At 43.4% G+C, this 23514-nt stretch overlaps 1 protein-coding gene across 3 annotated transcripts in view; it reads right to left on the reverse strand.

Annotated features, from left to right (window-relative positions):
• RAB4B (RAB4B, member RAS oncogene family) overlaps window positions 1-23514 on the reverse strand; it is a 237689-nt gene that overhangs the window by 51766 nt on the left and 162409 nt on the right. For all 3 annotated transcript variants that reach the window (XR_015299958.1, XR_015299957.1, XM_086938008.1), the window contains exon 5: window positions 17846-18000. Coding sequence is in view for 1 of the 3 variants with exons in the window: in XM_086938008.1 (XP_086794134.1) it covers window positions 17846-18000 (155 nt within the window). In the remaining 2 variants the exon portion in view is untranslated. The remainder of the gene's footprint in view (window positions 1-17845; window positions 18001-23514) is intronic.

Raw genomic sequence — 23514 nt, forward strand, 5'->3', positions numbered from 1 at the left:
CATGTGCATGTTTCAAGACGCCCTTTAACATGGGGAGTGTTTTTACATGTCTCTCAGATGTTGTGAGTGTATCAAAGAGAAAGTCTTCTTCAATAGCATCAGAGTGCATATCTACGTTATGGTAGGTAGCTGATCTATCAAGTAAGGAATTAAAGGCCACAGTATCTTCAGTGGGTGATGGCTTAGTTGGGTAAACTGCTGGTTCTGTAATGGGCAGATTCCCCTAATTATCTGGTTCTCCTCCTGCACCCCATGGCTGTAGGTTGGGGTCTTCAGTTGGGTTTTGTGGATACCCAAATCCCACATCTGCATCCTGATCTTCAGCTGGATTGTATTCAGGTGATGGTGGGGCATCTGGGGTTGTAGGCATGGCAGGATTGATTGGGTAAAAAAGGATAGGAGAGGTAGCAAAGTCTTGTTTCTTTTTGAGTGGTATTCTTGGAAAGTCTGCTATTGGCAGAGGCCTTTTCTTTTTTGTGTACACAGTCACTTTGCCAGTTGCTGGGTCAATATACAGGTTTGACTGGTCCTCTGTGGAGGGGTCTGGGTGAATAAGCTCTTCCTCCACAGTCCTTGCCTTTGGTGCCGCAGCCTTTGGTTTGCCAGATTTTGGGTCTGTAGGTTTAACGGATTCAACCGCTTTTGGTGGTTGGATGGGTTTCTGATGTTTTTGGACAGTCTTTATTGGTACAGCTGGCTTTACCACCTTTTTCGGACCGAGCGGTTTGGCCGGTTCGACAGTGTCCTTAGGTGTCTTTGGTGTATGTGGTTTTGACTCGACGACTTTTTTCGGTTCGAGGGGCTTCGGCAATTTGTTTTTGTCCACAGTAGGTTTCACTTTCGGTTCGACGTTAGTTTTGGGCGTCGCCCTTCTACTTTCGTCGACAATGTGTCTCCTTTCGTCGATATTTGAGGCTTGTTTGCTCGATTCGGCGTGCCTTGGCTTTGAAGTTGATTCGACGTGCTTTTGCTTTGTCGTCGGATCGACCTGCTTTGGCCTTGAGGTGGACTCAACGGCTTTTGGCTTTGAGCACGACTCGACAGGTTTTGTCTTAGATGTCGACTCGACGGTCTTTGGCCTCGAAGGTTGTGTCGGGACTACGGCCTTCGGCTCGAGGACCTTTTGCTTAACTGCTCTTGGATCGACGACATTTGGTCCGAAGGCGGTGTTGTCGACGAGTTTTGGTTTCAATGGAACCGGTGGTGTGTCTCAGAGAACTTTTCAAATATGTTCTTAGCCGGGCCGTACGGCGGGGCTGTAGAACGAAAATGTTGATCTTGGCTAAGGCCTGCCTCGACCTGAGTCTCTGATATCGGTATAGTGTCTACATGGGGCGTTGTACTCACGGTTCGCCTCTCGTCGGTATCGGAGTCGTCTTCAACAGCTACGATGTCGTCTTGATCGTATTCCTCGAGATCGACGATTTCATCGTCCTCCTCGAAGTAATTTTCGGATTCGTGCTCAGAGTATTGTTCGACGTCTTGATCTGATTCTTCAGCGTTACCTAGTTCTTCCTCATCGTCGAAGATGTTGTCTGGTTCCGGCACCGACCTCTGCATTTCTTGCCTTGCTGCCCGTCGATTCCGGATTGTCTTTTTCGACCGGAACTGGGCACATGCGAGGCAACTATCCTCCTTATGATCCGGAGATAGGCATTTGTTTCACACGTGATGCTTATCAGTGTGCGGGAACTTTGAGTTGCACTGCGGGCAGTATTTAAATGGACTTTGTTGCATCAACGGTCGGTCCACGTGGTGTCGAGAAGGCCTCACGGCCCGATTCGACGACCGGAGTGCAACAGATGTTTCCGAAGTCTCTCGGTACCGAGCGCAAAACAATACCGACAGAACCGAAGGCCTTTTGGCCTTTACAGAAGAGTTAGTTGATTCCGAACTTGGAGTGTAGGAAAGTACATCCGAACCCAATGGCGGAAAAAAACAATCTGAGAATGGAGAGGATGCCCATGCGCACTGTAGTCCAAGGGAGGAGCCACCTATCTCGTGATACTTCGAAGACTCTTCCAGGACAACAACATGCAATCATCCAGACCCAACAATAGGCAGCGATCTATGCACAGATATGAATTCAGCAGCCCACATGCCTCGAACAGTAGTGCTACAAAAATTTCACAAGAGCATACCGCCATGCTACTGCACAAAGACAGATCTTAAAGAGTCCAAAACCAGACATATTACACCAGCCTTAAATGCTCAGGCCGCAGACAACAGTAGTGAATGAAGTATCTTCTTGGAATGCGATTCATTTTAGTAATTTAGTTTCAAGAGTCTTTCTGTTGTTGAAAAATGTTGATGTTTCTCTGTACTTATTTTCATTAAAAGTTGTTTCGCTGAACATGTATTTTTATGTAACGATTGTCTGGATGATGGTTTCTGTGTTGAGTTTAAGGCAGTAGCGCAACGCTTTGGAGAAAAGAGGAGATAGCATGCCCTTGCTGAGCTTACAGAAATCCCCTTCACCGCCTATGAGAAATTACCAAGTAACGTGTATAGCAACCATATGCTCCCCACAGGCAAGCCTTACTCGCACTTCTCTTCTGCATATCAGAATATTAGCAACCCCTTTCACTCTCGTTACAGATTGCAGAATCTGTCCTTAACCTGTTTATTGTGGGTGTCGGCCAATGGTCCACCACTGCACTCCCTCCCAGTGCAATTGCATCCCCCAGAGCAATATATAAAACAAGCACTGGCATAGCCAATAGGTCTCGCCTTTCGCACCTTATAAGTGTTCAGCAATGCAACAGTTCATGTTGTTGCACCAAGTATATTGTGCTGGATAACTAAACACTTATAAGGTCCCAAAGGCAAGGCCTATTGGCTATGCCAATGCTTGTTTGAACCTTAATTTGAATAATCAGCTAATGTATGCACACCTTTCACCTTCCACCGTTGGTTACTGAAATGTCTTCGTTTAACTCACTCTAACGCATCTTTTTTTGTTGCAAACGTGGTGAGGGAAGGCACATCATTTGCAAACTTTCCAAACTTTTAGCTTATGCAGTTGAAGGCATTGTTTCACTGTGCCTTTATCTCCCTTGGCAAGGTATTTTGTGACGTATCTCATGCAAGGGAAACTGGCAGAATAGGATGGTAACCCACTGGGCCTTATTAGTTCCTCATCGGTGCTGCCAGGCCAAGGGAGACCTGGGTGCGCACATGTCCTCTTAGACTAGGAACACATCGGGTCCCTGAGCAAAGACATGTGCATGCTTCTATGTGAGACTCCTGATGCACTGGAGGAAAGGGCTTAAGTGCTGTCTGGAAACCTAAATGACTCGGGTCTATTTGAAGATGCTGGCACTCTATGTAGGGGTGACTGGATATGATAATCTAATCCCATAGGCTAATGCCGGCACCATACTTAATTACAGAGTCTTTGCAGCTTAGCAGCACAGGGGGACTTACCATGGTTGGCAACAGGAACCGAGTAACAAACTTCACATGATGTTTTTTAATCACGATTTTGCAACTATAATTAGACTAGCTGGGAGAGCTTAGAAAAACATTTATTCTGCCGGCTAAAGCAAGCATATAATATTGCCTGCATCTTAATAAATGAATCCTGTCTGGGGTGACTCCAGGAAATAGGGGATATGCCAGATTGCCACAACAGTCAGCAACGAGCGATGAGCTTTTGGAGTTGTTAATGCCAAAAGCCACACTGCCGGCTGGTACATTGTCTCAACCCGTAACTGTTAACAAAGTGTTACCGTTTTCATGTATATGACTGTTACAAGATCATGTGGCAAAACTGCCCCAATTCCTTCCACAGTAAGTAATAATAGAAAGTGTCTGGCAGTACAGCGGGGAGTACATCTTCCTATAAGGTTCGGGAGTCTTCACATTCTGTGCTTGGATCAGCACTCCCTCAGCCCATAAAAGAAACAGTGCTCGTTGCGCAAGTCATTAAGAGAAACGTGCGGTAAGAGACAGTTTCAAAAGCAGAGAGAGCTAGTTCAAAACATATCAACTGCTGTAGTGGGGCTGAGCCTTGCATTCATACAGTGTTAAGTTAGCATGAGCTTATTAGAAGTTTAAACGCCATTGTACCTTTTGCTTTCCTTTGCACACAGCACACACGTTAGCTAATGTTTAGAGTTAGGCTGAGTGTTTTGCTTCACATGAGTATAACTTGTTTTTCTACATTGCTGTACTTGCTTCGTCAGCTTAGTCTGAACAGTGAGTGCCGATGCCTTCAAGGATATACCAACACTGTTGCTGTTGTTCGAACTGATCAGCGCATGTTCTAGCCATAACATATGCAGCAGTGGCCAACTCAGATACTTGCGCCTTTAACAATGCACTGTGTAGGCACGATAGAACACACTTGGAGAACATTTGTATGCTGAGAGCTTGTGCAGAACTCGATGTGATTCACTCCTGCTAATCCTTGAGGTATGGGGTCGCTTATGCAAGCCTAGGAGAATTTTAGTTATAAAATAACCTACCAGCAAGGGAGAGTGAAATATAGGTATATATTTAACCTGTTTCCATTTAGCATTATAACATGCTTTCTCCCTTTGTATTTTATGGAATCGTAACTATGCTGACAATCGTATTTCTTATCATTGGTCTGGTGGTATTAGCTAAAATGCTGCACCTGAGATCACGGCGTTAAAATAAACATTTTAAACTTGCTTGTGTCTCCATTTACTCCCTGTTCTGGACTGGTATGAGAGTATAACGAACGAGTGCTCATGTTTCCCACCTTACCGGAGGTATCCTAAGTCGCATGTTCTGGGTGCTATAGGACGAAGAGCTAATGAGACACTGATGCTAGTCTGGTAGGGGACTTTGGGTACTAAGGTGAGTTTTTGGCACACCCTAATTCACTGAGATCCTGAGTCTCTGTGCACAGTTCTGTGTCTGAGCAGAATCCCTGCAACACTGCAAAGGACCCTAGAGCTGAGACCTAATCACTGGGAGGCCATCAAGAGAGCAAAATCAGAGGGAGAAATGCTGCATATGAGCACCGGCAAAACGTAAGAAAATCAGTGCTTGCCTGAAACAAACTATTGTTATCTAAAAGTAAAACTTATATGGGAAGCAGCAGAAAGGATAATGGTGAGCAAGTACTTTTCATTATGAGTAAAAAAACATCTCCTACTATGTTGGCGCTTGCAAAAATAGGTGGCATGCATGTGTGTGTGGGGGGTGGGGGTGGGTGGAAAATTGTCAATGAAAGCCACTGATGGGGTTAAATGACTGCCACCCGATCTATCCAAAACAAAGACGGCAGACCAAACTAGTGCTGCAACACGCAACTTACACCTGGGAGCCCCAATTGTAGAACAAAAACACTTCCAACAAGACAGGGACAGCTTTGGAATCAGTCATTCTAAAGAGAAGGACAGTGAAAAAAAAGTGCAGGCGAAAATGAACAATGTTTATAAAGTGATAATAATGGAAGGTTGCTGTCCCCTAGGGCAATCAATCCTTCTTATCAGTTTGCTGTCCTTGCCTCTCCATGCTTAAGTGAAAGAAGTCAACCCCAGCTCACCACTCCACCCCCACCCTACTGCCCGGACTCGTGCGTTGAGCCAGCTGATCTAGCAACGTTGTCTTTTTCATAAATTACTTTGTTGTGACTGGACTTTGCCAGATTTCATAGGCGATGGGGAAGAAACAATGCCGGGAACTGCAGCACCTACCAGGGAAAGCAGGACTGCAGCATCCAGGACTGTTTTGGAGTAACAATTTATGGGGAAAACAGGAGTTTGGATGGATCACTGCCCTCATGTTTCTTTTCTCCCTTCTCCACTGGTCCTTCATGCGGTGTGAGTAAAATAACATTAAAAAAAAAACAGGAGTTCTCGTGAAAAACACTCGGATCGGTAGTGAAGAGCGCTCATGAAAAGCAGTTGTGAAAAGCGCTTATGAAAAGCGCCGGGAGCTTTCAGTTTGCAGCATAATTACTGCCCTCAGCTACTGAAATAATGGGATTGGAGTACAGCACACTAATCTTTCGTGTTGCAATCTTGCTATCGTTATACACTTGATATATCAATTTCTTAAATGCCCAGTGCAACAAACCATGCCCTCCAACTATGTAAATAGGCGTATGCACTCCAAACATGAAACTGCATCCTGTGCAGATGTCAGGCAATGCAACACTATCTGAAAGGCACACGCCAGAGAGAGACAAATCGAAAGAGCCTACAAAGGAGATGAAAGACAATAAAAGGTCGACAGCGAAAGACAAAGCAAAAACAGAGCTCAACAAGCATTGGCCGCGCAGCCGTGAAAGTGACAGGGCGGCGAATCTGAAAGTGATCGCGATCAAGCGTGGCCGTGCGCGCAGGCAAGGGTCGCGAGAAGTGATCTGTGGTGGGGGAGAAGCTGGAGTTGTGTGACGGAGGAAAGACAGATGGCGGCTGCGTGCATGCACGCGAGCTTGAGGCCACCAAAAGCCTGTGGTGGCACTTTCAAAAGTCGCTTACTAAATGTCTTGCAGACAGCGCATGCGCTGGCTCAGACGAGACCTAAAAAGAAATGACCGCCTACCCCCACCAAAAAAAACCCTGTACACAAGCCAACATTTCCTTTTGAGGCCTCCACAGTTTCATGGGTCCAAAGGCGTACCAGAGGAAGCTGGCAGGGTACCAAAGATGCACAACATAGCTTCCTTGAAAGGCTTCATCTACTGTGATATTGCCAAGGGCCCCACAAATTCAGGGTGCATCTGGATCTGCTGCAGGATCGGCTACTCAACGGGCGACCAGGAGAGGGATACAGGGGCACCTTGATGTCCTCAAGACTTCTCAGAGGGAGAGCAGCAAGACTGGAATGGATCCCGCTTGGCCTTCTTATGCTTCTTTTTGGACTTTGACTTCCCTGAAGACCTGGATCGTGATGACAACCTGTCGTTGCAGGAGCAGCCCGGAAAGCAGGAAAATGTTCCCGATCTTGACTTTGAGAGTGAGCAAATTTAGACAACTTTCTGTACTGTTTGGAAATTAACAGCTTGACTTTGCGATCCCCGACTGACTTCAGGTGCATAAGGGCACACTTCTCGCATGGCTTGGAGTCGTCGCCCGAAACCTAAACACCAGAGATCTGCCACATGAAGATATGTCAGAGGCATCTACAAAGGTGCGAAAAGAAAGGGACTGATGTCTGCATGTTTGGGTGACATTTATATGTGGCTCCAGCTGTCAATCCAGGGCACAACAGAGTTGATGTGGAGCCGCATAACACCAACCGGCAAGCAGGAGCTACAGTGAAAAACCTTAGGATCCAGTGTAGTGTCTGGGTTTATTCTAAAGTTGAGTAATATGAGGTTAGAAGTATCCATTAGAAAATAATTTCTTAGCTCTTCAGATCATGGTTTTGTAACCTGTAAGTGCTAAAAATACCAGGTGCAAAATTGCTTAATTTGACAGTACTTTGTGCTGAAGGCTAAGCTGGTTTTGCAGCTATTCGAATTTGTGACTTTCAAGTTACAGCAAATGTCAGTGCTGAGCTTATAACTCACTGAGGCATCTTACCAGCTATATTAAACCAAGTTCACAATTCATTTTTGAAACGGGCATGATTTAATAAGTGCTGAATACATGAACAATTTTGCCAGGTAAAATAAGAAAATTACAAACAGGATTACAAATATAGATAACCTTATGTTACTACGAATCAATAGGAATCAATAGTACATACAGAGGCAAGATGGCGTCGGGATGTGTAGTCGCTGGCTGAGCACTTTCCTGCTCCTGAACCCTGCCCTGAGCCCTGCATCAAGATGATGATGATGATGAGGGTTAAACCTGCTGGTTCGGTTCGGTTCAACCGAGTTGCTGAGATATACTGAACTGAGACTGAATTGGGGAAAAAACTTTTATGGCACGAACTAAACTGAACTAAACTGAAAACATTTTACGGTACAAGGAAGTGGTCTGTAAGATGATTTGAACCTGGGCATATTTATGGTTTGAAATCTGACATTTGAGTTACTACGGACTCTACAGATACAGGCAAATACCTGTGGACACAAGTGAGCACTCGTCGACGGTTGCCTTTCGCCCCCCCCGCCTCTACTCCTGTCTCCTCTCTCCTCTCTTCACGCACTGTTGCTGCTAACCGTGGATTACCGGTGGATTAACTACCTGCGAACGCCCTGGTGGAAGGTAGGATGCGACGCGATGGCGATGGCCTCAGAGCTCCGCTGGGGATAATAATAATAAGACTGTAACAGTTATATGCGGCATTTCAGATCTACAGTGCGTGGGCAGCGCTGAGAGATAGTCTGGGGTGTTGGAGTGTACCGCTTACCGTGGTGCTAACTGCGGAGTTTACTGATATATATTACCCTTGTCTGCAGCCAGGTTACAAGCTCTGCTGGGAAGGCTCTGATCTCGTCACCGCTCTGCTACCAATCACTTGCTCGGTGGTTATAGCGTCTGTTTTGAAGGCTTTAAAAAAAAAACGGGAGGGGGAAAAAAAACGGACCCTACTCTTAAAGCAACAGCTTACAATGCGAAGAGGGCCTTGGTGGAAACCTCAAGGGAGCCATTTTCGCTGCCTGAACATTTCCTCATGGAAGCGGTTGGTGGAGGTCAAAAGCGAAATTTTTCTTTCATGTGCTACGAGTACTACAATTAGGTCTAAGGCGCCCATTAAGTGCATGCAACTTGACAAGCAGCAGGCAAAAAAAAAAAAAAAAACGAAAACTTGAATGTAGCACTATTAGATTGAATCAGCTCTGTCAATTAAACCGTAAAATACACGCTTATGACCCATATATCATATTGAGCGCTTTGATCGCATTGAAAATATTGAAAGTGGCAATTGTAATTGAACAGAACGCAAGGCAAAAAGAGACAGAGACAGAGAAAATGAATGGCATGGACATTGGAAGGGGGAGAGTGCTAAACATAACCAGGAGCTATGTGATCAAAGCTTGGTATTTGACCAACCTATGCCACGATCTGAGAGCGTGGAAGACACAGGAGACCAATGCACTGAAGAAGCTGAACTTAATGAACTTCATGAAAAGGCACAAGACGCACCGGACGTGGATAATGCGCATACATCATAGTCATCAAAGCCAACTCAGAGACGAGTAGAGACAAGAGGAGCAAAAGAAAAGGAAGTTAAAAATAAAGATCAAGAACAAGATAAAGACAAAAATAAAGGGAAAGAAAGAAAAAGACAAGGAGGAGAGAGGTAACAAAAGGGGCGTAGAAAAGGAGAAAAATAAAGACAAAGTTAAATGCAAAAACATGAACAGCTGCGAGCAACAAGAAGACTATGAAAAGTCTAATAAGGATGAGAAGAGTGATAAAAATGTAGCTAAAGCTAATGGTATGGATTTAGAGAAAAAGAAAGAAAAACTCAAGGAGAGATCTAAGGAGAACGAGGACTCTGAAGAAACCGAAGAGATGGAACTAATGGTCAAAAAAGCAAAGCGGCTACAAACCATTAAGGATTTGAAAGCAAACGCAAAATTGACGGGGCAATGAACTACCTCGCAGCCTAGTATTTTAAATATCTTCAGCCCAATATCCAAAGTGGGGGCGAATACAGGGCCAAGTTATGAGCCAGTGAGTCAGGACTCAATGACACAGAGTGGTGCAAGCGGGGCAAGTCCAAAACTTGTTCCAGGGATTCACGCTCATTTAATTTAGAATCCTCCCTTGGACAAACAACTCTCTCTGGAAATTAATTCACACTCAGATGAATCGGATGCAGATATTTACGAAACTGGTATCTCAACTTCCAGACCAAGACCAAGACCAAGATGTATCAACCCTAGAAATATCAGGCGGTTCGGATATTAGGGAAATGAGCGATCCTGGGCAAGGAATTACACCAAGGAAAAAACTTGAGAAACGAAAAATAAGGAATAAAAAATTAAAAAAATCAACTTATGAAGACACCACTGATCGGGGAAGCAATCCAGAGCGAATCAATACCCGAAAAAAACTAAAACCTAGGAAATTAAAGGAAATAGCATTGGCTCAAGAAAGTGGGGAGGACTCAACTGGGGACATCTCTCAACACAATGGAATAGGAGAAGCGACCGAGCCGTCTCTGAAAGATATACTAAGCTCCATAAAGAAACTTCATAAAGATGTTAAAATAGACACCCAAAAGCATCATATAGCCATCCAAAAGCTGCAAGGTGCGGTTAACAAGGTGGGAAGCACTTGTCTAGCGATATCAGAAAGGATGGTGTCAGTTGAAACACGAACTGAGCATCTAGAGAAGGATGTCACCTGCCTTCAAAAGCAAGGAAAAACGCAAGAAGGAATTATACAGGACCTGTTGACCAAGGTCGAGGACCAAGAGAATAGATCAAGGCGAAACAACCTGCGCTTCCTGGGGCTTCCCGAAGGCGTCGAAGGCAATGACCCAAGGGGGTATGTAATTAGACTTCTTAAAACAGCCCTCCCAGAACTGCAAAACTGGGAACTGGAGAGAGAGGTTCAACAAGCCCACCGCTTCCCCCTTACCCAGTCTAAGCAAACACAGAACCAATCTAAATTTCCAAGGGCAATGTTGGTGTTTTTTGGAATTTTTTTACTTCGGGACACTATCTATGACATAGCTCGTCCTACGAGCAAGAGAGAATTTAATGGCACCATATTCTTTGTTAGACCAGACTTTGCCCACGCAACTGTTGAGAGGAGATGGAGGTTGAGGCAGTTATTTACTCCCTTCGAGGAGATTGATGCGAAAGTATTTCTACAGAACCCTGCTCGTCTGAAAATTGTTTTTAGGGGATTAACCCGCAGCTTCACTAGCGAAATACAGGCTGAAAATTACCTCAAAGAAATCTCAGAGACCGCAAAAAAATAATATTGATAATGTTCAAGAAAGAAATCTTTCGATATGATGTGGATTGGACCATATGTACTATATAAAGAATGTTCTTGTGAAAAATATGGGGAGAACAATACCAATCACTAATCAAATATGGTATAATACATGACTATTAATAACTGGAGTTAAACTCTCGTTTTCATAGATTTTCTTCCTATGTAACTATAAAACTCGCGTGGGGCTGGGAGGGGGGGTGCACGAAGGCGTACTGACCAAACGGATGCCCACACCTGGATCCTCCTGGACCCAGGATGCCTCAAGGGGAGGTAAATGGGGGGGGGGGAGACCAGGTCCAAAGGAATTTATTGGGGGTTTGAGATACACACAGAGAACCATAGAAAGAAATTATTTGGCGGCAGTCCCCGTTTAAGAACGCAATATATAAAACATTCATTGTGTAATAATAAACAACTGGTATGGCTAAACTAAAAATAATTTCAATGAATATATGTGGCCTTAATGATGTAAAGAAAAGGCAGAAAGTGGCAGAGGGACATAAGCTTTTATCTGTCAATATTATTTGTCTGCACGAAACACATATCGAGGGGGCACAAAAGCATCTACTTCAAACACTCGGATACCGGCTTATTTCCGCTACTACACAAGGATCACGTACCAAGGGGGTGGCGATCTTAGCAAAAGGGACAGGGTTGCAGTTTTCAAGATCAGTTGCGGACAAATCTGGACGATATGTTATAGCGGAGTGTGGATATAATAACGGGAAGAATAAACTAACACTTTGCACCATTTATGGAAATATTAGTGACGATCCAGACGTGATGATCACTGTTTCTGATTAACTTGTGCATTGGCCCCTTCCATTGATAGTGTGTGGGGATCTAAATATTCACTTACCTAGCGACTGGTCTATGGGTCCAGAGTTTAAATTTCGAGGGCGGAAACAAAGTTTTTCAAGCACTAAAAGATATGTGTGGGTTACATTGTTTAGTAGATGGATGGACAGCGAAACATCCAGGGGATCCCGGGTATATCTATTTTTCTCACCCGCACTCACGGCACGTAAGGCTGGATTATGTTTATGTCTAATGCATTAAAATCACGGTGTCAAATAGAAAAATGACCAAGAATCCTCTCGGATCATAATCCATTAATGCTCAGCCTTACGTGTGGCACAGATAAACCTTTGCTAAACACATGGACATTTGAAAAGGCACTTTTGCATAACGAAGGATATTGCGAACATATGAGAACATGGATTCCGGTTTTTGTGTCAGAAAATATGGGGTCTGCAACAGTGGACGTAGTGTGGGAAACACTGAAGGCCTGTATTAGGGGCGAAACTATGCGCTTTTCTTTCCAGCTTAATAAAGAAAGGAGGTTAAAAAGGACAGCTCTTGAACATAATTTATGTAATGCTGAGGATGATTTGATTAAAGCAATACATGAAGGCAGGGAAATAGAGTCTGTGGTAAGTAGGGTAGCAATCGCGAAGAATTACATCTCGAAAATTTTAATTGAAAAGGCGATTGGCAGGGCAAATTCCCAAAAAGAGAAAACTTATGAGTTAAGCGAACGGGTAGGTCAATCAATGCATTTCAATCAATCAATGCATTTATATAGCGCACTACTCACCCGGAGGGTCTCAAGGCGCTTGGGGAGGGGGGGTCCGCTACTGCTCGAACAGCCAGGTCTTGAGCTGCTTCCTGAAGGCGAGGTGGTCTTGGGTCAGGCGGAGGTGGGTCGGGAGGGAGTTCCAAGTCTTGGCAGCCAGGTAAGAGAAGGACCTTCCTCCTGTGGTGGCTCTTCGGATGCGGGGGACGACGGCGAGGGCGTGGCTGGTCGATCGAAGCTGGCGTGTGGGAGTGTAGAAGTTGAGGCGGCTGTTGAGGTATCTTGGGCCTTGGTTGTGTAGGGCTCTGTGTGCGTGGGTGAGGAGACGGAAGGTGATTCTCTTGTTGACCGGGAGCCAGTGCAGGTCTCTCAGGTGTCCGGAGATGTGGCTGTGTCGGGGGATGTCGAGGATGAGTCTTGGTCACCAATTAGCTGTCAGAACCCAGGAAGAATCATCAAGTACTTTAATAAAAGAAATCATTGATCCTGCAGTGGGCCTGAGAGTAGAATCTACAGATATTAGAACAGCTTTTCAGAAGTTCTATCAGAACTTATATCATGAAACTGATAATGCGGGCCGCAAACCTGAATTATATCTGGGTCTAACTATCATACATCAGTTGGATACAGATGATCGGGATATACTAGATAGCCCCATACAGTGGGAAGAAATTTTATTATCATTGAACTCTATGCCTAATGGTAAGGCGACGGGTTTGGATTGAATACCCACAGAGTTTTATGTAAACTTTGCGCCACAAATTAGGGGGATTATTTCAGAACTTTTCCAATTCATTGGGCAAGGGGGGAACCCACAGAGGTCATGGTCATTAGCTAAAACAATAGTTTTTCCAAAGAAAAATAAAAATCCACAGGTAATGGGATCTTATCGACCAATTACCTTGATAAATGGGGATTCCAAAATCTATTCCAAGCTATTAGCAGCACGGCTGGCACCTATGATTCATAAAATAGTCTGAAAGGCAACAAGGGTTTGTGCCAGGAAGGTCTACTATTGACCATGTACAAAGAGTTATTTCCCTCTTTGACTACACGGGAACTACAGGAGACCCTATGGCGCTCATCTTGCTAGATGCGGAGAAGGCGTTTGATAGGGTCTCCTGGAAATTCCTGGGGGAGGCAATGGCAAATTGTGGTATTGGTGAGAAGTTTATAAATGCAATTCAACAGTTGTATATAAACCCCAGGGCCAGTGTCTTGATCAATGGGATTCTGTCAGAAAATGTTATTATTACCAGGGGGACAAGAAAAGGGTGTCCTTGTTCACCCCTCTTATTTGCTATTTATATAGATACATTTATTCGGAGGCTGGAAAATAATGTATTAATCCCGCCTATCCGAGTGCGTGATATGGATACAAAATGTCTAGGATATGCTGATGACATCGGCATTGTCACAGGCGACCCTATAAGTGCTATAAGTGTGATAGAAGCCGAAGCACTACTCTTTGGTAAAGCCTCTGGGTAGAAATTGAATGCTAGCAAGACACAGATTGTGTTGAATAGCAGGATTATGATGAGTGACTCTAGAGTAACTGAAAAGGCCACATATTTAGGGGTTAGCATCTGTGCTGCTATAGAGCTTATCGTCAGTATTAATATAGATCCACTTATACAACGCACCAAAAAAGAACTGACCAGATTGAACAATTTACACCTATTGATGGTCGAACTAATGTAGTTAAGATGTTTTTACATACGTTTTTGTATTTTTTTCAGGCTATTTGTTTCGAATTTTCTCCACAGGTATTTAAAAATACAGATACATTGTTTACTAGGTTTGTTTGGGGATATAATCGACCGCGTAGGGCATTGCGGTGGCTCAATAACACAAGAGAACGTGGAGGTTGGGCTCTCCCCAACTTCAAGTTATATTATTGGGCCACAGTATTAAGGTATAGCTTGAGTCTTATAACTGGTAACCCAGGAAGCGGCAATATATCAACACCACAAGAACTTATTCTGGGAGAAGGGGCCGCTGGATGTCTATGGCGACAAGTTAATGACGGGTATCTTAAAAAAGTCAAATTGAAGACTATCAATAATGTTAGCAAAGTCTGGGGGGATGTTAAAAAGTTATTAGGACTAGGTCGCTATTCTTACTACACTCCCATGAATCAGAACTCAGATCTCCCAGAGATATTTCATGATAACTGTATAAAGAAATGGAAGGATCTGGGGATTACTCAGCTTGGCTGTTTTTTTCCGAATAATGGATTTAAATAATTTGACGAATTAAAACTAGAATTCAATATTCCTAATAGGGATTTCTTTAAATTTCTTCAAGTGAGAGATTTCCTATTGAAGAAAGGGGGTGGCAGGATCAAATTTCAATTGTATTCATTCATAGGAACCCCTACATAGGGAGATGCCCCAAAAAATCGGTGAGATTTATGGGGCTTTGAATGCATTGCTACCAGATGACATGAACAAACATATAGTGGCATGGCAGACTAAACTTGGACTTTCTACCCGAAGTGTGGCATATTCATATGAAATGTCACTCTCATGCCTTATGTCCATTAGGCTTCAAGCACAATACTACACGACCTATTTCTCATTGTATTATACTCCCTCTAAAATAGCTAAAGGGGAACTGGGAAAGGTACAACCTGCCCATGTTGTGCACTCCCAGCGGCAGATATCCTCCACATGTTCACCTCCTGTGACTCGTTAACTAATTTAATTGCCGAAATATCAGGCTTTCTTACAAAGATCGATTTACAAAAGGGGGTGGTGATGAACAGAGTGTCTGAATTGAGCAGACCACTCTTACCCAGTCCAAAGATCAGGGCTTGATCCATCACCGTTATTTATCTCACTGCCCCATCCCAGCTCAGAACCTGGCTATATGCAAATCAGTCTGTCCCTGGCCCAGTGCATCATGGGAACAGGGCAGACTAAACTACCAAGCCAATTCTTTACCAGAAAGGAGACAAGCTACCGGGGACCGGTTTCTGGCATTTCAGCCTCTTCGGCCCGGCTTGCTTGAATCCTGATGGAGCAGTGAGAAAGGGACTCATGTCTGAGTATACCCTGCCACACCTATAGTGGCCAAAATCGATTTACAAAAGGGGGTGGTGATGAACAGAGTGTCTGAATTGAGCAGACCACTCTTACCCAGTCCAAAGATCAGGGCTTGATCCATCACCGTTATTTATCTCACTGCCCCATCCCAGCTCAGAACCTGGCTATATGCAAATCAGTCTGTCCCTGGCCCAGTGCATCATGGGAACAGGGCAGACTAAACTACCAAGCCAATTCTTTACCAGAAAGGAGACAAGCTACCGGGGACCGGTTTCTGGCATTTCAGCCTCTTCGGCCCGGCTTGCTTGAATCCTGATGGAGCAGTGAGAAAGGGACTCATGTCTGAGTATACCCTGCCACACCTATAGTGGCCAAAATCGATTTACAAAAGGGGGTGGTTGTCCACCCTAAGCGTGGAAGGGTATTCTCAGATGTGAGACCCTTGCTCATTGCACCATCAGGATTCAAGCAAACCGGGCCGAAGACGGCTGTAATGCCAGAAACCGGTCCCCGGGAGCTTGTTTCCTTCCCAGTGTAAGAATTGGCTTTTGTAGTTTGGTTTGCCCTGTTCCCATCATGCACTGGGACAGGAACAGACTAATTTGCATACAGCCAGGTTCTGAAACTGGGATGGTGCAGTGAGCTAAAAAATGGTGTTGGATCTAGCCCTGATCTCTTGACTGGGTGAGAGCTTTCTGCTTAATTCAGAGACTCTGTTCCTCACCACCCCTTGTTGTAATTATTCTTACAAAGATAGCACACTATGAGGTAAACACTAGAACAGCAGAAGTCATGCTGGATGTGTCAAACAGCGATAGGCCAAAACAGATACAAGGGTTAATTTTTGTCGCGATGGGGGTGTTTCGGCTGTGTGTTGCATCAGCTTGGCTAGATCCGACACCACCATCATATATACAGTGGAGGGCCAGACTGCTGGCGACATGTAGCCTTGAAGTTGCCATCTATAGAAATAAAGGGTATAAGACTTGTAGAAGAGGAATGAAGATATGGAGTCCCCTTCTTGACTGGATTGAAGAGAATGATTAGGGGGAACAATGGGAGATACTTGATATAGAAATATCTTGTTAGATCTAGGAGGTCTTTTATTTTTAGTTTATGTATTTCTCTCTTCTCCCTTTCTTTTTTTTGTATTTATTTCTTTTTTTCAGAAAGTGATTGAACTGTAATGTGAATCTACTTATGTTTGACTGTATAAATTGCTACCTGGTCTCGTGGGGGGAGGTGGGTTAATTGTAAAGTTAATAAAAATGTGTAATAAATATTGTAAAAAAAAAAAAAAAAGGAATCAATACTACATGTTGCTGAGCATGTTACAGCTTTTCACAGATTCCCATAGAGAACTCACCAACTTCACGAAATACTACAGTAAGGACGAAATCATGCAGTAATTGAATAGAGTTTGGGCGCCCTCTGGCGGCTATAACAGTTAGCTATCGTCAGATACCTAAGCTACAGCAATTTCAGAGTTAAATAAAATGACACCGAATCAATCACCCAATTTAAGTGATGCCTCTGCCGTAGTAGCTCTGTTGAAGCTGATGATTTAAAAAGTTTTGCAAACCTCTACCTAAATTCGTAAAAAGGTCTGGGATGACGCTCCTAGCCTACGGCGGCTGCATTTTCTAGTTCACTGTACAGTTTATGGCCAAAGCAGCTACTGATATAGAAATGCAAAAGCACTAACAAAACAATTTTAAAAAAAGTTCAGCCCCAAAAAATTTTTTTGCAACATACACAGACCCAATACAGACACCTAGAAATTTAGGGTGCGTGAAAATATGTAATTTTTTCTAACAAAAGGTTTTGAAACATTTTTGAAAATGTAATGAAATGTGTATGGACGGTATAAAAAAAAGTCACACTAGAAACTGACAGCAGATTGATTTGAGCAGAAAATCTCAATTTTAGAGATATTTTCTGGGCCTGCGACAGTCAAAAACAAGACAAAATCGTGTAATGTAAAGTTTAGCGAAATTTCACAGAATGCAATTTTTTTAAATTTAATTGACAATAAAATATTACTCAGGTCTTCATCAAGTCTGATCAGAGAATCACAAAAGTGGTTACTGATTTCTGTTAAAAGACCATTACAGATTACATGGTTAAATACAATTAAGGGGAATAATTTGACGGATGAAAAGTGAACACATGATCATGCAACTTAAAAAGTCTAACCTCCTTAAAGTTTAGATTTTTAGCCCAAGATGAACTTTGAAAGGAACTAAATAAGGACCACTCTATATGTCCTTCAAAGAATTCAAGATTACATTTTTTCTTCAAGTCAGCAACTCTCAACGCAATACCTTCCAATAGAAAATGTATAATTTCAACGTTGAGCCCATAAAAGTACTTTTGGGAACACTCACCGCTTTCTTGCGCGAACCGGGAGGCCTCTAGAAACGTTACTTCACGATCTGCGTCAAGATCCTTCTTATTTCCACACAAAATAATGGCTATATTAGGGCTGGCCAGGGTCCGTGCATCTGTCAACCAATTAGTCAAAGCGTTGTACGTCTCCCGGCTGTCAAACCAAGACAAAAACAATGAAGGGAAAAAAAGCCATTAAAATAGAAATTAAATTATGATTTTAATAAAAATATCAAATAAAGGTATAAGGATCTTCATACTACATAAACGAAGACATTGTTTTGAGATCACAGTTGAAAAACGGAGGCTAGCTGGCCCTTTGCCCTAGGTACATTCTCTTAGACAAGAAACCCCAGTCAATAACATGGGGGCATCACCGAGATTTTATTGTTTCGTAGTGAATGCTGACCTCAAAAGGGAACTCAGAAAACTGGAAGTTCAGGCATGGGAATACCGGAAAACAAGTATCCTGGGACCAGTTCCGGGGTAGCACCCCTCATCAACCAGGCTAGCTTGAATCCAGAGGCACAGTGAGCATGGGATCCACGTCTGGCCATACCCGGCGCATTTTAGGGCGAGAATGCAAAAGATACACAGATGATGGACGAAATGTAGAGTTAATCAAATATTCCCCCCCAGTAAAGAGACCTGGGTTAAAATCCATAATTTTTTCCTCACCATGCCACCCCAGTTTGGACCCAACCATATGCAAATCAGTCTTGACCCTGTGCCCATGGCACAGGCCAGCCCGAACTGCCACATCAGGTCTTCCCTGGACCGGAAACAAGCATCCTGGGACCGGTTTCGGGGTAGCACCCCTCATCAACCAGGCTAGCTTGAATCCAGTGGCATAGTGAGCACGGGATCTATCACCGGGCAAAAACTTGGCCATTTAGTGCGAACATAGCAAACACAACAAGATGATGGACGGAGTGCAACATTGTTGCGTTTGCTTTGGTATACGCAAGGGTATGCCAAAGACGTGAAGAGCTACTCTGCAACATCCATCATTCCGGGTGAAATCAACATGATACCCTGCGGCTTCTCCCATTTTGAAATCGATTTTGCCAACCATGATCGCACATCATTTTGTAGGGAAAATATCATGAGTGGCTGGGGAACTTTGACTTTGGTAGGGCGCAAATGTATACCTGAATTGCAGACAGCGAGCATACACTGAACCCCACTCTCCCCGAAAGTACAACCTCCCCAACTCCCCATTTAAAAAAAATGAAAATAAGGTGGAAAAAGCTGAATTTTATAGTGGATCGATTGTAAGTGACAGACCAAAAACATATATAGTATAGGACATTTTTAAAAGAACGCTCTTAAAAACTTACAAAGAATGTATAGGTTGTTTGTCAAGCGAAACAGACAATCCACAGATATATGGGGACCAAGCAGGCCAAATAACCTACTTTTTGTTGTTTTAATTTACTGTGTTCTATAGAAACAGAAAACAACCAATCCTACTGTTATTCTTAGTGATGATCTGGTCAAGTAACAGATTGGAGGTCCGAGAAATGCAGGATCTTGTTGACAGGGCAACATCTACCAAACATGCAAACAATGTAGTATTGAAACACATGACAGGGCTTAGGATGCTCAACGATCCCAAATCCACAGAGTGAAAACAATCTGTCGGTCAACTGTGAAAACAGCATTATATGGCTTAAACAGACATAGCAATTTGTCTTATCAATCTGTGCTGCCTATCTAGCTACTTTCTACCATTTTTTCCATATAAAGGACAATAAAAGCGACTTAGGGGCTCCCCTCTCTAAAGTGCTCGTTTTATAAGTTGTATCGAGGGCCGTCAGGTGGGCAAGTTAAACAGGAACCTTCTCATATAGGTTGTTCCAGGATCCAGCATACAAGTGGAGATATTCAATGTTCATGCATTTCAGTAAGGATCACCTGAGGGGGAGGAAATTAACTATTCTCCATCTAAATCTTCTCAGCATTATATCTACTCCAGAAACAAAGCTCTTTTACCATCTATAAACCTTGCTGACAACAAGTGTGTGCCAACCTTCACATTCTATTCCTGCTGTAGGGTACTAAAACTTGAATTTTAAAACCCAGCAGCAAAACCAGACTCCTCAGACTTCACAAGCGTGAAAACTAAAAGCTCTCCACAGGCTCACAGTACAAGCTGGACTATTAAAAGAGCATCAATGCTTACAAGTTTATAATAAATGCAACCTAAAAAAAATGTTTAAAAATAGTACATTCCACAGTTTTTAATTTCACACCTTAGTAACAAGCAGAATAAACACTACCTCCTTCCTGTCGTAGTGCGCTGAAATAGGAAAATGGTTACTTGCTCTGTAAGCTTCTGTTCATGGCGTGTAGTACTGTAGATTGACAAGGTGAGCATACTCTTGCAATCTAGTTTTGGGCTCACATGTATGCAACTTATTGTTCTTCAAAGACGTCTTCTAGTCTGTGGTAAGTTATAGCATGGGCATTGTGATCATTCTGTCATTGCTTAACATTCACATTTCATTACCAAGCTTGTCATGCTTCCCTGTATGGTCTTCCTAACATTAATGCTATTATCCTGTGTCCTATTGGTTAAGCTTTGTTGTTGTTCTCACATTACATATTTCCTGGAGTGTTCATTGTCAGTTGGATCTTGCTGTGGTGGCGCTTGGATGCTCCAATAAATAGCTAGTACTTATTTAAACCATTTTGTATGTGTATACTCGTTCCAACCTACCACATTTTGCTGGTGAGTAGAAAGAACTCAGAGGGAGCATCCAGGCATCGTTGGCTATTCAGTTTGTTTTTGTCAATATTGACATGGAAATCAGTCAACAGTATATTTGCAACGGCAGAGTTTCACGGTCTGAGAAAAAGCGCCAGGACGTGTATGCGGGAACCAGAACACCACTATTGACAGCTCAGTAAGTTTTATCATCAAATTGACGGTATCAATGAAAGCAGCTGGCACTTTGCTTGTGAGCGAGTGACAATGCCACTGACCACCAACGGAAGTCTTGGAGGAAGTTGCCTGTCTAGTTTCCAGATCAATACCATTTTGGTAGTATTGTGCGTGCAACATGCTTGGCTTATGCACAATATTACGATAGACGCCATTTTGGGAGTAGAAACAGGCACTGAAAGAAAACACAAAATCGGCAGACACGTTTTAACAAGTGTTTTGTGCATCGATCGAGTAAACAACGGAACAGTGGTGATGCACACACCTACATTGTAAGTGTTAAACACTTTATTTGTGCGTCCGCCACAATGAAGTGCACACCTTTTCTGCATACAACAGATCAGTTTGTACTTTGCTCTTTGTGCAGAAGGAAAATGCTACTTACCAGTATGCATCTGTTCTTGGCATGTAGAGCTGCAGAGTTGTACACTATGCATAGATCGCCATCTGGTGTTAGGCTCGGATGTTTGCATGTTGTTTTTGTCTTCGAAAAAGTCTTGTAGTCACGAGGTTGGTAACTCCTCCTTCGGTCGACAGTACGCATGGGCTTCGGCTTCATCTTTAGATTGTTTTTGCCACTAGGGTTAGATGGAGTAGTGAGAAATAGAAAGATGTCCCTGCTTGATGTATCTAAGTAAGATAAGACTGGAACAGATAGAGGTATCCAGGGAGGCGAGTGGGCGTGTACAACTCTGCAGCTCTACATGCCAAGAACAGATGCATACTGGTAAGTAGCATTTTCCGTTCAAGGCATATGAGCTGCAAATTGTACACTATGCATAGACTATACAGCAGTATCCTCCTTATCAGTGGTTACCTGTATTTGTTGCAGTAGTTTGAAATAGTGTTTTTAATACAGCCTGGCCCACACTAGGTTGTTTTACTTGCACATCTACACAATAGGGTTTTGTGAAGGTGTGTGGTGTGGCCCAAGTTGCTGCCTTACATATGTCATCTAGGGGAATGTTCCCGAAGAATACCATAGAGGCCCCTAGTTTGCGTGTTGAATGAGCTCTAGGGGGAATGGTTAACGTTTGTTTGGCTTTAAGGTAGCATATGTATATGCATTTTACAATCCACCTTGCAATTCCTGTTTTGGATATAGGATTTCCCTTATAAGATGGGGAGAAAGCTATAAAAAGTGGTTTGGTTTTTCTAAAGGATTTCATTCTTTCAATGTAGTAAAGTATTGCTCTTTTAACATCTAAGGTGTGTAGAGCTCTTTCTGCCACTGAGTCTGAGGGAATAATACTGGTAGTTCAACAGACTGGTTTAGATGGAAGGCAGATACCACTTTGGGTAAAAATTTTGGGTTTGCTCCAAGAGCCACTTTGTTAGTATGGATTTGTAAAAATGGTTCTTGTACGGTTAATGCCTGGAGTTCGCTCACTCTTCTAAAAGATGTGATGGCGAATAAAAATGCTACTTTACAAGTAAGGAACTGTAGTTCACATGTGTGTAGAGGTTCAAAGTGAGGACCCATTAGTCTGGTAAGGACTATATTGAGATTCCACACTGGAGAGGGTGGAGCTCTTGGTAGAATTATTTTTTTAAGTCCTTCCATAAAAGCTTTGATAACGGGAACCTTAAACAAAGACAAATGTTTTCTATTTTGTAGGTAGGCCACTATGGCACCTAGAGGTAACTTTATAGATGTATACGCTAGGTTATATTGTTGTAGATGCACGAGGTAACAGGTGATGTTTTGAATGGAAGCATCTAGTGGGTTGATTTTGTTATGTGAGCAATAAATGACAACTCTCTTCCATTTTGCCAAATAGCATGCCCTTGTGGTTGGGCGTCTAACTTCTTTGATAATGTTCATACAGTCTGGCGGAAGATTAAGGTAGCTGAACTGTAGGATTTCAGGAGCAAGATCGCAAGGTTGAGCTGATTGGGATCTGGGTGTCTTATCTCTCCACGGTTCTGAGTGAAGCTTGGATGAGAGGTGCAGCTTATGATGTGGCACTACTGATAGTTCCAAAAGAATTGTGAACCATGGTTGCCTTGCCCATGTTGAGCAACATTGTGAGGGAATGCTGTTGGAGTTTCCTCACTAGTAATGAAATGAGTGGGAGAGGCAGAAAAGCGTAGGCAAATTTGCCTGACCAATTCATCCATAGCGCATTGCCTTTGGACAGTGGGTGTGGATACCTGGATGCAAAGCTTGGGCATGTTGCGTTTTGGTGTGTGGCAAATAGATCTATGTCTGGGTGTCCCCACATGTGAAAGAATGGAAGAAGAACTTGATGATGAAGTTCCCATTTGTGGGTCTGTTGTGTTTGACGGCTGAGCAGATCCGCTATTTGATTGTGTACTCCTGGTAGGTGTTCTGCCAGGAGGTATATCTTTCGTGGATTGGCCCATCTCCAGATGCTCTGTGCTAGGCGGGATAACTGGAGAGAGTGTCTTTTGTATGGAATACATTGCTGTCATGTTGTCTGTATGGATTAGGACAGCTTTCCCTAGCAGTTGCAGTTGAAAAGACACCAACGCTCGAGAGATTGCTAACAATTCCAGGTAGTTGATGTAAAATTGTTTTTGTTGGGAGGTCCATAAACCTTGAACAGTGTGGTTTTTGAGATGAGCTCCCCAGGGAGTAACCGACGCATCTGTTGTTAGCGCTATCTGTGGGACTGGCTCGAGGAATGACCGCCCTTTGGAAAGGTTTTTGCTGGTTCACCACTGCAGAGAGTGATGGGTGCGGTGGTCCAACAACAC

This window comes from Lissotriton vulgaris, chromosome 9 (genome assembly GCF_964263255.1).
Source record: "Lissotriton vulgaris chromosome 9, aLisVul1.2, whole genome shotgun sequence".
Lineage (NCBI taxonomy): Eukaryota > Metazoa > Chordata > Amphibia > Caudata > Salamandridae > Lissotriton > Lissotriton vulgaris.